This window comes from Vespa velutina, chromosome 15 (genome assembly GCF_912470025.1).
Source record: "Vespa velutina chromosome 15, iVesVel2.1, whole genome shotgun sequence".
Lineage (NCBI taxonomy): Eukaryota > Metazoa > Arthropoda > Insecta > Hymenoptera > Vespidae > Vespa > Vespa velutina.
In genome coordinates this window covers 43,927-60,557 of record NC_062202.1, presented here as the reverse complement: position 1 = coordinate 60,557, position 16,631 = coordinate 43,927, and the positions used below count along the sequence as shown (strand labels likewise).

Genomic DNA, 16,631 nt, shown 5'->3' with positions numbered 1-16,631 from the left:
GAGAAGAAAAAATATTTTGGATGTGCGTGTGCTATAGAAAAACATTATACCTCCGACAATTGGGTTATCCCAATTTTGTGGAGTTAAAAAAATCTCCCTACTACCTTAGTTACACATCTTGTTCTCACTTCTCTGTCTATCGATGGTAATGCGTGTCTCTGTAAAGGCACAAAGCGAGGCACAAACTAGAAACAAAAACATTCCCTTCCGGTCCGCGGGGCTCCTTCTCTTTGCTAAGTCAACCCTCATTGGTGAATGGTAAATGAATGGTGATTGGTAAATGGCCTGAATGATTAACAAATTACTACTATAATCACTTCTAGGTCGTTTAAACTTGATTTCTCTCTCTCTCTTTCTCTCTCTCTCTTTCTCTCTCTCTCTCTCTTTGTCTATCTACTTACCTAGCTATCTTGATGCCTTCTAACACTTGATCGGATCTTGATCCGATATATTATATATGGGATCGGCATGGCATGCGAGAGGATTGACTAACAACATTAATGCGTTTGCTGATTCGTGATTCTCGCATCGAAAGTGTCCGCTACCGTAAGTTTAACAGGCATTTTTCGAATCAATTGTCAAACTCATTGTATTGTGCGTATATCTGATCATTGGCAATTATCAGTTCGGCAATTAAGTTTAGCCGCTAATTTTCAACTTTCTTTAATAATAGTAATAATAGTAATAATAGTAATAATAGTAATAATACCTATCGTTTGATCCAATGAAATGATATCTCAAGACAATTGTTCAGAAGGAAAGAGCTTCGTTAACCCTGCTTTCAAGTTCGTTGAAAGGGTGTAGTTTGAAAGGGTGGGTGTCTAACCTGAAAAGGGAGTTGTTCATTTTATCATGTATTATAACTCGCAAGTAACGGACATGCGTTCGTGTGTTTCTTTGTAACGGACAATTCAGAGATGGGAGACGTTCGAAGAAAACGAACGCGCAGGCCCTCGCATGCAGGAAGGAGCCCCCGACATGCCGGTGACGATCGTTCGTCCACGTCGACTACCCAAGAGAACGGAAGGGCGGCGATACAAGGAAGCGTACGTACGAACGTTCCAGCGTTATCATCGGCGCAGTTAGGACAGACGAATATTCGATCGAGGAACGAAAGTAAAATACATTTCAACGGCAAGACCTCCCTGGCAAGTCCATCAAGTATACCGCCTGACGCCGGTTACGAGGAAATAAGTTTCCCACCGATGTCAAGGGAGACACGTACGGATGCGTACCTCGTCACGTCCGAAAATATCCGATCTAATAAAATAGCGGAACGACGTCTCGAATGTGGACATTTCAACGAGGCTCAGCGTAAGCACCAGACGACGTTATTGAAAAAATCAACGGGTATATTAAAGTCTTCTAGCCTATACGAGATCGACGAACGGTCGACAACAATCAACGTTGCAATTGGCAACGTTGAAATGTATAGTAATACGAACGATTATGTCCCCGCGGATGCGTGGCCTTCCGTTCATAAGTGCGTTCAATGGGATTCCAATGAGGATAAGGATAAGGAGGAATGGGATTCCAATATAGACGAGAGCAAACTCATCAAGGAATTTTCTTATCAGTATATAAAGCCAAAACAGGTCGAGCGGGCCGAAGAGGCTTGCGGGAAAGTGGTGGAGGATCGTTCGTTAAATACGATCGAATCTACGAATCTCGTACAGTCGAGGATAAGATCGTTCGAATCAAACGCGGAAAATGGTAGTCCCGTTAAGGAGATGCTTACCATGCAGGAAGCATTGAAAGCTTCGCCGGTCGAGACGTCCATCGAGGCACATGTTTCGAGATTGGACTCGTCGAGAAAAACATCTTCGATTATTCGCAGCTTTGCTTTGGGCGAGAATACGAAAGGAGGAAATGATTCTGGCGTCTCGCAATTGAAGAAGGACGGACACGCAAAGCAAGCGTCTACCGACAGCAACAAGTCAGTGAAGGATCTCTTGGCGGATTTCGAACGAAAGTCTCAACGGGTCCGTAAATTGGAGGAATGTGAGGAAGTTAAGCATCGAGGAGTTTTCAGCGACACGGAAACCCTTCTCTACGAAACCGGGAGCGACTTTGACCAGCAAGATAAGAGCGAGGAATGCGAGGAACAACAACAACAACAACAACAACAACGGACCGACGAAATGTTGCTCCCAGATCAATCGAACGAGGTGGAAACGTATTTGAGCACGTTGAAAATAAAAAAATCTCTATCTCAGACGAGACATAGAAGTAACAAATCCTCTGTTGGCGATTTTGAACAAAGAACAGTAGTCGAGGAGTCGTCGTCGTCATCATCACCGTCGTCGTCGTCGTCGTCGTCATCGTCGTCGTCGTCGCCGTCGTCGTCGTCATCGTCGGCCCATTGTCGAATCGTCAATGGTAATTCGTGTCGCACCAAGAAAATACGAGAATCTGCTACGACGACGAATACGGAATATCCGTTAATGCACGAGCAAATCAGAAGGTTTCCCGTCGAGGAAGGCGAAGGCGTCGTTATCGAAGAAGGCGATTCGTCGATACAAGAGGATTTAATACCGGAGGAACATTATCTTCCGATGACCCCAAGAAAAGCGATTTTAGATCCGAACGAGGATGACAGGCCTAATTCGAAAATGATGGAAAGTCTTTTCGCTAATTTAGAGCATGAGGAGAGCTCTTACGTCGAGATGGCGCAGAACAATGTAAGCCATTCGCTTTTGGCTCCTAGGAAGGAAACGAACGAGGATCGTGATTCCGGCGATTATTCGACCCTGGACGCTTCGCATTACGAATTTGTCTGCGTTTCTGACAGCAAGATCGAACCGGTTTACATGGAAGTTAGCCAGTTATCGGAGAAGGAAGAAAGAGACGACGATGGGATCTCGTCTAAGACGTCGAAGGTACGAAAGAACGATGAGATTGGACGCAACGGGACTAAATCGGATCTCCCGGACATTTTGACGACTCTGAAATCGGACAGTTCCGACGCCGACGACGAATCTTCCAAGGATTTCGATTCTATAGATGCACCAAGACATCCACGATTTAGTCTTTCGGATACATTCCGACCTGCCTCCTATTACTTGGGTGCCAGTCGTACGATGATAGCCGAATTGCACGATTCCTCCGACAGCGAACTCGTCTCCCCGCCTCCCATTCCTACTTCCCCGCCGCCGTTAGAGGACTTGGATTCTTTGCAAGAGATGCAAGATTCCTTGGAAATTAAAAAGGTGGCATCGCCTCAGGTAGCCGTGGTCACTAAGGAAAACGTAACGAGCGTGGATTCTCCAAAGTCGTGGAACAGATCGGATCACGGGGACAGAGATCAGAGATCGCCGTCGAGGCTATCCGAAATGTCGGGGACCATTAGTTCGACCTTTCGAGACAGTAGGATGTCGTTGGAGAGCGCAAGCGGTAGCGATTCGGTTTCGGTAGTAGAGCTTAGAAGTCCGGAAGAGGAGGCGGCGAGGCATAGACAATTAAAGAGGAGACCAGTCAGCGACGAAGTTTGCGAGGTTTTGGATAGTCTCGACGAATTGGAATCTATTGAGAGTCGTTTCGAAGTGGATGGTGCCAGTATAGATCTCGACCGTTATCTCGAGGAATTGCAAGCGCGCGATGCCTTTAACGTGGATCTCTACGCCAAGGATTTGAGTTACAACAGTATCTATGGTTTCAACGAGAACATGTTGGTGGTCGACAAGCTACAAAAGACTACTTGTCAAGATCTTTCGAGGAAAATTAAGACTTTTAATTTCGGACAGCCCCTTCGTTACGACAACAGAAACAAGAAGAACGGTTCAGCAAGTAGCCTGCCATCTATGAGAGTTTGCGAGGTGCCGCTTGTGCCGTCCCATCAGCACTCGCAATCCTACACGGGGGACGCTCATTACGAGAACATATCGAGTTTCTTGCCATTGAGAAATTCACCTAGCGTACGTTCGGATCCTTCGAGCGAGCAACGATCGCGAGACGACAGAGCTACGCTCACGAACGAGGACGAGCCGACGGAGCTATGCCGTAACAAAGACTCGAGTTGTTCCTTGAGACCCGCTGATGGACGATCCTCGACACGCTCGATAGCCCCCTTCGATTCTTCCGCTTATTCTTCTTCTTCTTCGGGAAATCATCTCGGGAACGATCTCGTCCAAAATCCAACACAGACGACCAATAATTCATCGTACGGCGAGCAAATGACGTCGAATCGTTATCCAAACGTTTTAACCAATCACAGATCACCTACCACCTCCGATCACGTTCAGCATCCATCTCCGATCTCCTCGTCGTCGTCGTCGTCGTCGTCATCGTCGGTAAAATCCAATTCATATTTACCGTATTTAAACGGTCCCGAGGAACGCGTTCACGGCGATCAATCCGGAGCCCCGTACTATTACTCGGACCTTCGCGGCACCGTACGAGGTAACAACAACAACGACGAGAGGCCGTCCATCGTTCACGGTGGTCATGTCTCGAGGCTGCCGCAATTGAACAACCAAAGAGACGATGCGTCGGCTATGAACAAGAGGAACGACATCGGTCGTATAGTGAATCCGATAGCTAGGCAAGTTCCCAGACAGATTCAAGTCGAAGGCATCGACGAGGCCAGACGTATTGCCGCAGAGCTCAGGAAAACTACTTGTCGATTGTTGAGCGACAACAAAGCCGACTTGGTGGATAAAAGAAATTTTTACGAAGCCGACACCCTTCGGAGAGTGAAATCTAACGATCCTCTACCAGACGCATCCTTGGCGGAAGTTAGTACGAGAAATCTTTATCCCCACGGATTGCGGGATAAAACAGCCGACGGGGCCCGTTTGAATACGACGGACGACACGCAGCCGGACGAGGCGCCTCTCCTCGTTCAAGCTTCGCATCGGAGATCTAGATCGTTAGAGGGACTTTTAGATGACGTTGGTCTTCAAAATCTTGTCGAACAAAGAAATCGGGCGAATCGTTTGTTAGCCTTATCGACTAGGCAAGCCGAGGAACGCGCCCGAAATCTCTCCGCTCAAGTAGATTGGTCGCAAACAACTACTTCGAACGATTTTAACGTCTTGGATCCTTGGGAACAGGATTCCCTTTGGCGCGAAAATCTTCGTAGAGCAAGCTTACGTAACGCCAGATCATTGGACAACTTGGAGAGTCAGGACGCTGGATCAACGGCCGTAGGTTCCTCTTCTTGTCCCGATGGCAAAACTCGTCCTAAGATCACGCGAGGTGCTACTTACGTGAACGACAGCATGGCGATGCGAAACGACAACGACTCGTCGTCGACTTTGGATAGGCCGCGAGTCAAGCGAAGGATCAACAACAAGCCCGAAGAGCTTGCCGTTCTTGAGACTCGTGAACCGACGAATTCTCCTCTCGTCTCTTACAGTACTTGGGATTCTCCGACCGAGGAAGTATATAGAAAAGAATGTCCCTCTACTGAGGTACAAGACGGTCATTTTTTAGCGGAAGGCAACCTTCCCTCGACGCGAGCGACGAGGGACTTACGTCCGTCGTCGGGGGCTTGCGTGGCGAGTCGCCCCGCGAATTCTGCCACGAATTCAGCCTCGTTCGAGTTGGATCGCGAAAAGTTGCGACAATGGGACCTACTGTCGAGCGCCTGCTTGCTCCAGGAACAGCAGCAAAGTACTACGACGACAGTGGAGTCGGGGCGAGGGTTGCCAATTGTCGATCGGTTTGGACTTGTCATCGATTCGAAGAACATGCCCGTGACTACTACCATTTCGACGACGACGACGACGACGACGACGACGACGACGACGACGTCGACGACGACGACGACGACGACGACATTGACGACATTGACGACATTGACGACAACGACGACAACATTGACGACAACGACGAGCAGCAATGCCGGCGACGTGACTGTCGCGGAGGCATTGAAGATTACGATATCGGAAACAATCGATAATAAGAGCGATCCAACGTCGTTTCTTAAGGAACGTCATCGAAGCTCGACGGCTTCCTTGGAGGCATCAAAAAGACGAGAAGCGATCGAGACGATAGACTCGCGTAACCGGGCTCCAGGTGAGTGGCTCATCAAGACCGGTGCTGCCTTTGGAAAGTGACGCGTGGGGCCTAGGTCGTGTTCCAAATTCGGCTTTTGAACATTTTAATACATATTGTACTTTCGTCTTTCGTCTCGATTCGATTTTTGGCCTTTTTTTCGTGCCTCCCACCTCTCCTCTTGCGCCTTGTATTTGTCATTAAATGTATGTACCTGCGATCTCGCGATTTTTCTGACTCTTCCCATGAGACCGCGTTCCAACTTGCATACCGAGGCCCCTTCCTGTTGTCTGGGCTAGACGTTTGTAAATCGATGACGTGTTCTTTCGATGATCATAATCTCATAAAGAGACCGGCTTTACAATCGGTGCGAGTTGGAACACGGCCTGTCGAGGCCGGATGACGTCACGTAGACTGTAATTTGCGCTAATCCAATTACCACCTCTCTCTCTCTCTCTCTCTCTCTCTCTCTCTCTCTCTCTCTCTCTCTCTCTCCCCCTCCCTCTCTATTTCTTCTTTCTTCTCTTTTTCGACGCGCCGTATTTCGTCGCAACTAAATATTGCTCGATCTTATTTGCGAATTCTAATTTTTTTAAATAGAAAAGAAGAAAATATTTTTATTGGTTTAGGTATTCGAATATTCGAACCAAGTCAGTAAAATCTTTCTCTTTTTTTCCTTTTCACGATAATTTATACCAAATTTTGTAACGAGGAAACAAACTTGCGCAAGCAAATCACACTCTTTGCGCGACCACGAACGTTAACGATTTATTTTTAGACCCGGTTACACCGGAACAAATTGAAGTTATGTAGGGCTCTAACTAATTACGCTTCATTTAGCGCGTCGTGACGTCTGGACACGATATACATACACATATAGGATAATATTATTTATAGTTTACAAAGCGATGATTTAATTTAAATTTTAAAACGATGTACATAAATTTATTATATAGTATCGTATGCGAATGTATACTTAAACGAGACAAGAGAAAAGAAAGAAAAGAAAATTTGTAGAAATGAAGATAATAATCGAAATACCTATGTAACACCGGAGACTCCCTTTCTCAGCGAGACACTCGCGTTTTAATCCGCGACGTTTCAACGAGAGAAAGAGAGGGAAAGAGAGAGAGAGAAAGAGAAAGAGAGAGAGAAAGCAGAATTGTTCTATTATAGACAGAATCGTAGATAGAATCAAAGTCATGCGCATAGTGACTTTTATTAAACGCATCGTTGTGCGTGCATCATGCGTCCGTTTAACGCGCAAAGAAAGGTAAGTTTTCTTCTTCGCAATAGAAAAGAAGCTTTTCGACGTCGAACGTACGAAAGTCAAATAAAATACTTGAAATGGTCATGTTTCCATGTCAAATCTTATAGAAATTTTGAGAAAAAATAAGAAAAGAAAGTGGTTATGGAAGAGACAAGGTTGACATTATTTTCATTCTCTTTTGAGAGAGAGTTTGAGAGAGAGAGAGAGAGAGAGGACCAAAGGATCGGTTTAAAGGGAAGATTCAGCTCTCACGTCTAACAAGTCCGTTCACCCTGCATGGAGTGCGTTGGGTAGAGAAGCCTCGTGCCGCCCAAAAATAAGGTGATTAAATTCGTAGCTGGTTCTACCTCTCGGCCTTCTCTCCTCATACATTCTTTCGCACGCGTCGAAGAAAGAAGGAGCAAGTTCTCTGGCCGCTATCCAAACGGGTTCGAGGATGCTGCTGCTCGAAGGCCGAGAAAGAGGTTATATCCTCTCTGCGTTGGTGGGGGAAACAACGAAATCTCAAAGCATTCGTTGGACTATATTCCAAAGATGGAAGTGCAATTAGCAGTATTATTATTACGAAAGGTTAAGTATTTCCTTTGGACTACTTAACCTTTAGAACGAATAGTCGAGGATAATTAGTTAAAAATAAACATCGATCAAGTATCCGTCGGTCCATTGTTAACTCGGGAAAAGAAAATCGAGTATCGAGTTGGTTTTCGAGTTGAGATTTTTCAGTTAAGTTGAGATTCGAGTTAATAGCAATTTTGCGATTCATGCAGGCTCTTCGTCACGCGTCGTTTTTACGATTAAATTTCATGCTTTCCGAGTTATTCCTTTACAGGGTAGTACACCACTACTACAGGGTACTACTCGAGAGCGCTTAGATTTTATAAACACATAAGAACCGTTAGATCGCATTGGAATGATGATTATTTTATTGGAATCATGTTGCGTGTCATGCTGCGAGGGAACAAGCAAGGCAGCACTACATTTACGATGACATTTCTCGAATTACAAATCAACAAGTTACACATTGTTTTTGGCCCTGTTATATATATACTCGACCTTCAAGCTTTTAATATATTTTTACACGAAACACCACGAGGCTTGATCCCTGAAGCATTTAAATTCTCAACATTCTCAAAGAATGTCTTTGTCTTTGCTTATTTTTTCTTTATGCTTTCTACTCTTTCTATATGGTAATAGTAGCGTTTACTGTTAAGCCACGTTTGTCGCGCGTAAGCATTACATAGACGGAGGATGATTTCAAGGGATTCGGTTAAAGGAGAAAAGAGGAAAAAAAGTTGATTTATAAATCGCTAACGAGGGTAGGAAAAGTGCAGCCTGTTTACAACGGAGACACATCGTTAGAACGAGAAGAGAGAGAGAGGGAGGGAGAGAGAGAGAGAGAGAGAGAGAGAGAGAGAGAGAGAGAGAGAGAGAGAGAGAGAGAGAGATGGAGAGGTTTGTCCGAGTGGTCCTTGAATCTTTCTTTCCCTCCCTCCCCCTCTCCCCCCCCCCTCTCTCTTGGCACAACGCGCGCAGACACACACACACACACACGGATGGAGAGAAGTTACGACGTATGTACCTACGTGCTCGATCGGTTGTGTGTCGTCGTGGCTGCATGTTCCTTTGCCGCTCACTACTTACGTCAGTCAGTGTCAGTCAGCCGGTGGCGCTCCGCGTGTTTGGACGCGCCTCTCGATCCCTCTCGTGGATCATTGGATCTTCTATTTGTGTTAGAAAATTAAAATCCCCGAGAGAAAAAAGAAAGTCAAAACAAAAAAATAGGAAAGGGAACGTGTATATCGATCGCGTAACATTCGCAAAGGAACAATGGTTGATATAAAAAAAAATGTGATGATGATTTTTTCGAAAATGCACGCTGGCGATTTGTTAAAAAGGCCAACAAGTATCGATCCGTGCTCATTTTAAAGGTTCTCCGCGAATTCACGATGCTATTATCGTCCTCGTGGTAGCGAGGGTTCATGGCGAAGTTAGCCAATCATTAAAAAGAAAAAGGAAAGACCGAAGAGAGGAACTCCCTCGTGTCCTCTCCTAGGCAAATGATTCTCTCTCGTAAGAAGGAAGAAGCGCCGAGTGTTGTTTCACGCCTCGTACCGTCTTTGTGCTCTTCTTTCCGCGTACTTATTGGCAGGAGGTTCGCGACGACGACGACGACAACGAGAACGAGGAGGAGAAGGAGGAAGATATCTTGACGAAATATCGGAATAAGTGGTGCGTCAAAAAGAGAAAAGAATAAAAAGATAGAAAATAAAGAAGAGAGATAGAGAGAGAAAGAGAGAAAGAGAGAGAGAGAGAGAGAGAGAGAGAGAGAGAGAGAGAGAAGATGGGTGGAAAGGTTGGACTGATTTGTGGAAGCTGCTGGTCCGGCAAATACAGTACGTATAACGTGTACCCCAATTTTCTTTCGTTTTTCTCATATTCTTCATTATGTATGAAATAATATCTTATATAAGTAGGCTAGATTATTGATTACCTGGATATCTATGATCATAATTATTCAACTCGATAATCGAGATATGAAAGGTTAATTTGGTTCAGTGTAATATGTACGTTTTTTCTTGCTCTGGGCAGTTAGAAAATGTTACGTTCATATTGTATCAATTTGTTCATCGAAAAGAAGAAGTCAAGGATCGTGATCCCGAAAAAATCGAGAATCGGTTTCGTTCTAAATGACGCGCGTAAATCGATGAAGATCGTCGAACGTTCAAGTGAACATAAAGATTAGATTTGCTCTGAAAACAATTCCGAAGGAAGTAGTGCGCAGTTAACGAAAATTCCATGATACGTCATCGTTATTTCTCTCTCCCCCCCTCCCTACCTCTCTCTCTCTCTCTCTCTCTCTCTCTCTCTCTCTCTCTCATATATTTCATCTTGGAAAGACTATGAACAACGAGCAGAAACGCGTTGCGAGTGTGAGCGATCAAAAGGAAGTGGACGAAAAAAAAGAATTGTTTGAAAAAACAGCGTAGATTATTTTCTGGTTAAAGCTTATCTGGAATGGGGCCAATATAATCGTTGTTCGAAGCTACTCTCACGTGGGTAAAGGATTATCGGTCTTGAAGAACGCGTACGAGCATTCCAAATCAGAATTTCTGTAAAATATAGAACGCGTTTCGAAAAGGATTTGTCTCGGTTTATGACACTCTTGCTTTTGCCGTTGCTTCGTGCACTTGCTCGTTTATAAGCTTTCGCTGCTCGAATCCTCGTCGAAAAGCATAAGTGATTCTTTTCTTGCATTCGAATCTACACTTTTGCAATACTCTGTTCATTTTAAACCGAAAGCTCGTGATCCCTAATCTCATCCCATTTACCACCGTCCTGTTACACTTTATCGTCTTATCCTCCTTACCTTATTCTAGTGCGAAACGATTCGTTGAATTTCGACGAGCAGAATGAATTGGGTTCGATAAATGAGCATTATTCGTTCTGCACAACGAGTTGTTGCCCTCTTCTCTTCTCTTGGAATAATTCGATCGAATCAGACAGTAAACGGTTGCGGAAGCAACTCTAATTACCTATTGCCTATTCTCCCAGTCTTTTATCGTCGAACTTTAAAGAACGCGAGAGGGAGAGCGAGAGCGAATGTCGTGCACTCATAGATATACTCGACGTGCAAGCCGGTCGAGCGAACGAGTAGATACCGTTACCCGCAGTACAACACATTCACGATCGTCGTTCGATCGTCGTTCAATCCTCGACGCGCGTAACGTTTCGTTATCCTCTACCTCCTTTTTCTTTATCGAAGTATTTTCGAAGTTTTAGTATTCGGTATATATAGAACCTATCTGGAACAATAATATGCTTGAAATCGTCCAAGAAGTTGTCCGAGAAATCGCTCGAGAAATCGCTCGAGAAATCGTCCGAGAAAACGAGGAGTCTGCAAGAAGTTGATGAACTCGTTTGCGGGTCAAGTTGATGCTGCACCTGTGATTTAATTGGTGAGTTCAGTGTTTGCTCCAAATGTTCGATGCGGTTCAAACAAGAAAACAACAGGGCCGTCGAACGTGTATTAACTAATTAGAACAAACTCTATCTGCTAATATTTTTTGCGCAATATAGGATTCGATTAGCTCGCATTCGAGGATGATAGAAATTAGTGTTCAATATCATCTCTACCACGTAGAATCGTTGTTGGCGAATATGCGATATTAACGGAGAAACGCAAACGGAAATGATCGAACAATAGACTAATGGGAGATAAAGGGAGCATTGAAAACACGTCGATCAATTAATTTCGCAGAGTGGACGCATTCTAATGCGTATCCGGATCTACTACCTAACAACCAGCACGCACATTTTAACGTTTCTGTGGAGCGGAGCGGTCTCGGAATTCTCCCGTTGAACGAATATCAATGCGGTAGGTCTCGTTCGTGCCTGTAATATCCGATATTCGATTCGACCAAGTAGCGACCAAGCTCGATCATTAGTCTTGACCATTATTACGATTTATCCTGTTTTAAGCTCTCTCTTCCCCCCCCCCCCTCTCTCTCTCCTTCCCTCGTCTAAATTTATCGAATATATTTCATTTCCTGTCCACAGGAAAAATATAAGATATAGCTAAACAGAGAAAGAGAGGGGGGGGGGCGTTTATATAGATATACTCAGAAGATTGTAAAAAAGGAGCAACCGTTTTTCTTAACGGATCAGTGAGAAAGACCGTGTGTGTCCAGTGTTTTCCCTTTTCAAAGGATCTTTTCAAGGTGTACAATAAAAGAAAGCGAACGTGTTCTTGGTACGGAAAGTCCAAGCTCGTTTAATTGACGTCTACGAGAAGCGCGTGTGGCCTTTCCATTCAATGCCATCTCGCTCGACGTCATTGGATGATGTTGCGCATTCTCCGAGTAGCGATTTTTTATTTTTTACATTTTTCACGTTTTTCCATACATCGTACGCGACGGAATCGAATCGATAATGAGATATGAAAAGTCTTGAAAAATACGTGTATACGTATGCGCGATGCACGAAACGAGGTACAATACATTGCTGAAGTCGATTCGAAATAGATTTACATAGTTCGGGATAAAAAGGAAATTGGACACACACGCTCAGACTTGTCGAAAATATGTGCATCAATCGTGACGTGACAAGAATTTGACTTTTTCTTTTCTCTCTCTCTCTCTCTCTCTCTCTCCCATCACGTCATCTACGATTACTCACGTTCCGATGTACGTCGTAGAAATGTCAATCCGAGGAGCAGAACTATGCCTCTTTCTAAGGCCATACACATCTTTTTGTATAATAAGCGAGTGATATTGAGTCATTACGAAAGTTTACAATGCTTCATTAAAGGGGAAAGCGCGTGCGCGTACATACACATCGAGGTTGACGTAGTAAATATTGCTTTGTAAAACGTAGCCTCGAATCATACACAAGTATCACGTTCCCGCGAAAACGTTTTGCTTTTATTTTATTATTTTGCTTTTGAGGAGGTTTTTTAACATTTACCTCCCACAAATTCTCTTTCGGTCGAAAGTCAAAATGAATTAAAGTACTTCGATGAAGTTAATTATTTAACGAGTTTCCAGTTCGGAGTAAATTTCACGACCCTTCTATTTTGTCAGAATGAAAATGCTATTTTCTTATGCTATAACGCTATTTTTTTCTTTTTTTTGGCGTTTACAAATAAATCGCGTATGAACTTTTCACCGGACAAATTTTCTAGAACAACGCGGTCAAGTTCCAATGGATGGCCTTAAAAATGGACGTAGGTGAAGGTAGGTAGGCTCTAAAATGTAGTTTAGATAAAAAAAGCATCTACAAACATAATTTAATACTCTCCCCTCAAATTGTACGATTCACATCATACATAGACATATTCTTGAATAGTAAATACGTGCACATATTTATCGATAGAAAGTTTTTTAAAACGTATGAAGAAGAAAGAAAAGGAGAAAGAGAAATAAAAAGATGACATCGAAGAAGTCTTACTCGAGTCAACCGACCTACTTGATCACTACAGATACCGCTACTTGGCATCCAGTCGACGTTCTTCTCTCCTTTCTCCCCACCCAACTCGTCTAAGCTCGATTATTACCACGCTGTCGTAAGCACGGTCCTAAGATTACAGAAAACAGTCACATCTCTCTTGAGTGAGTGAGAGAGAGAGAGAGAGAGAGAGAGAGATGCAAGTAGAAAATGTCGGTAATGGCGATGCAACGCTAAAAGATCATGCCAATGTGAAATGAAGTGAAGTATGTTTTCTCTCTCTCTCTCTCTTTCTCTCACTTTATTGCAATAGCGACCATTTAAGAATTCATATAACGGGTGACACTCGAAACGACTTAAAAATTGTCGAGAAAATACGATAGCTCGTTCTTTCATTTTCATTCTATTTTGATTAGTTTACTTTCTTCTTTTTTCTTTTTCCATAAGAATGACTCGAATCTTTTTCTCGAAGGTTCGTTCTTCTTAGATCCGACGAAAGTTTATAACTCGAACGCGAAAAGTATAAAATGGATTGGAACTTTTCTCCCGTTATTTTCCATCGGCTCGGTCGATTGGTCGGTCGGTTCACATAGTCTAGCCAGCAAACGCAGAATTTCTACTTTTCCTCGAAGGAGTACATTAACGGAGTTATGATACCCGGTTTATCGCAGTGGCGCACCTGTTACTTGCACTCTGCATATTTCTGCGCAATTTCATGTAGCGTCGAGAGAAAAGTGAGAATCTTTGAATAATTGATTCCTAATAAATGATACGTGATGTGTATTAGGTTAATTCTTCATAGTGAGAGAGAGAGAGAGAGAGAGAGAGAGAGAGAGAGAGAGAATTTATCGACTTTAGCTAATAATAGTTTTGACTTTACTCGTGCATAAGTTTCTCTCTCTCTCTCTTTCTCTCTCGTTTTCTCCTTTCACTCGTTAGTTTCGATAGCAGCATGAAGATAGAGAGGCAGAGCGACGAAAGAGAAACGAGGCTTGCCGTTAGGGGAAGAACAAAAAGAGAAAATCAACATTCTCCCTAGTCACCGTGGTACAGCAACAGGTCGTGGACGATACAAATGACCATGAATGTGCGTTTCCTTTACTGTTTCACCTCCAATATGTCGATAGTATTGTATCACCTATCTATTTTCGTTCGCTTTTACCAAACTTTGTTCTTCCATTCATCTATATCCTCTGCGACGTTTCTTTTCTCTCTTTGCTCTCTATGCGCATGCGCGCGTGTTAAAATTGATGAAAATATTTGTTGAGAGGAAATACAATACGTGTACAAATATAAAACGTGACGTAAAAATACATCTACTCACTTGGAATAAAGTACGGACGGATATCGCGAACTGATATAATCTCGCTTCGATAGATCGAGTTTAATTTGACGGAAAATGTTATAATTTTATGGCAGACGAGACCGTTTGCCCCGAACAATATATGCATATCCATGTATATGCATATTATTAATTACCGCTATTCTGCTATTTCATTAACATAAAGTAGGTAGAATAATTGAATCGCGGAAGCGGAGGATAATTGAACTAAACTTTATTATTTTGTTATTATCGAACAAGTATAGAAAATGGAAGCTTTGGACTATTGTAAATAATTTGAATTATTTCGAATTGATAGAGTGATGGCCGTTTGTTCTCTTTTTGTTTCGTTTTTTTTCTCTTCTCGTAGACGACCGATTTCATTCACTCGACCTTGATTATCGTCGATTAAACGACATAGAATCGTTCCTGTCACGAGTCGAATTGTACCATAAAGGGTTAATGGCCCTTGAAAAAGGTCGGCACAATTGTCGAGACAACGCTCTCGTATGTGCCATGCTGCTTCCACACGTATCGTGGATAGATGTTATTTCTTCGTTCGTCGACGTGGTCTTTTGTGCATTGCGTAGTTTGAATATAAATGAAAGCAACGACACCCTATATATATAATACTACGCGGAGACATAACGGTCTCTGTCAGATACCTTGATCTTTTCTGCAACGATGCCAAGTGGAACGCCTATATTTACCGACACACGTGTGGTAATACGTTCGATTATGAATACGAAATGCCATGAGCGATTAAACGAAGGAGTTTTTTTTTCTTTTTCTCGAATAATATAGTCCATACTCTCCACTCATCCTATTATCATTATGTTTCGAGGATGGAAATGTGCGTTGTTTCTAAAAAGGAAAGAAAAGAAAAAGTAAAGTAAAAAGAAAAGTTATTTTGATTAGAGAAAATAAAAAGAAGCGTCTAGCGTGGTACAAATGGATCGTATCGGTATTACCATCGATCGTCTTAATTTTTTATGTATTTATAACAATACGTATCGTTATTCGCGAGTATATTCTATATCGATATAGAACGTATTCGTGAGTAACCCAGAAAACTAAAAAAGACTAATATAGAAAGAAGAGGAAGCAAGAGAGACATTGGAAACGAAAATCGCGCGGAACTAAGTAAAAGGACTTAGAACCCGTTAGTTTAATCGCGTTTTCGGTATTATTCGAGAGATTGCCGCATTGCCAGTCGACGAGTATGCGTGCACAGGTGGTACGTGCCCTCGTTAAGGAACAAAAAGGGAAGTCACGATCGTGAACCTATCTGTGCCATACACGCGCACGGGTCCAAAAGCATAACTACGATCGAGAGAAGAGACCCTTTACGTAACCCGCTGATGTGACCCGCTTTCGGGAACGTATAGAGTTAATTGCACGCGATAAATTGTCCTTTCCCGTCTACTCCCTCACGACACGAGCTTTGTCCGTTCTTCGTGAATTACCTTTCATTTCAGTTCTGACCATGCTTTTCCGACCATATAACTACCTTTCTATATCTAGAAAACATTCGGTTTGTTGCTCGCGGTATAATCGGATCGGTTGGCAGCCTGCTAGTTGGACCTTTCCTCGCTTTTTGCAGGAAAGGAACAACTCTAATACAAGTTGGGATCGTACATCGACGTTTTCAAATATGTCATTGATTTATTTAGATCCTTTAAACACACACACACACACACACACACACACACACACACATATATATATATATATAATATGATTCGTATCTCGAGATTTTCAATATCCCCTTGTTTGTTTTTCGCAGCATCCGGATCTGGATCGGTAATAGGAAGAGATCCACTTCCGCCGAGAGCAGTTAGCACGTCTCATTTGCCCGAAAGAACTCTAACTCAGCCACCGGCTGTGGAATCGACGTTGTCATCGACCTTACCATTACCGCGAAGCACCAGTGGTCATTGTCAGCAGCATTTTCCTATTCATCGATCGAGTTCGCAGGAGCAGCAACAGCAACAAGAAGAGCAACGATTGCAGGCTGCCGAATCGCAAATTTTGCGGGCCTCCAGTAACGGGGATATCGGAACTAGCCTAGCACAGTGGGTATTCTTTCTCGACGAAGAC

The 16,631-nt window shown here is 43.3% G+C and overlaps 1 protein-coding gene across 19 annotated transcripts in view; it reads left to right on the top strand.

Annotated features, from left to right (window-relative positions):
• LOC124954391 (serine-rich adhesin for platelets-like) overlaps positions 1-16,631 on the top strand; it is a 59,632-nt gene that overhangs the window by 29,564 nt on the left and 13,437 nt on the right. For all 19 annotated transcript variants that reach the window (XR_007102541.1, XR_007102540.1, XR_007102538.1 and 16 more), the window contains 2 exons: positions 916-6,018; positions 16,318-16,606. Coding sequence is in view for 12 of the 19 variants with exons in the window: in XM_047507273.1 (XP_047363229.1) it covers positions 916-6,018; positions 16,318-16,606 (5,392 nt within the window). In the remaining 7 variants the exon portion in view is untranslated. The remainder of the gene's footprint in view (positions 1-915; positions 6,019-16,317; positions 16,607-16,631) is intronic.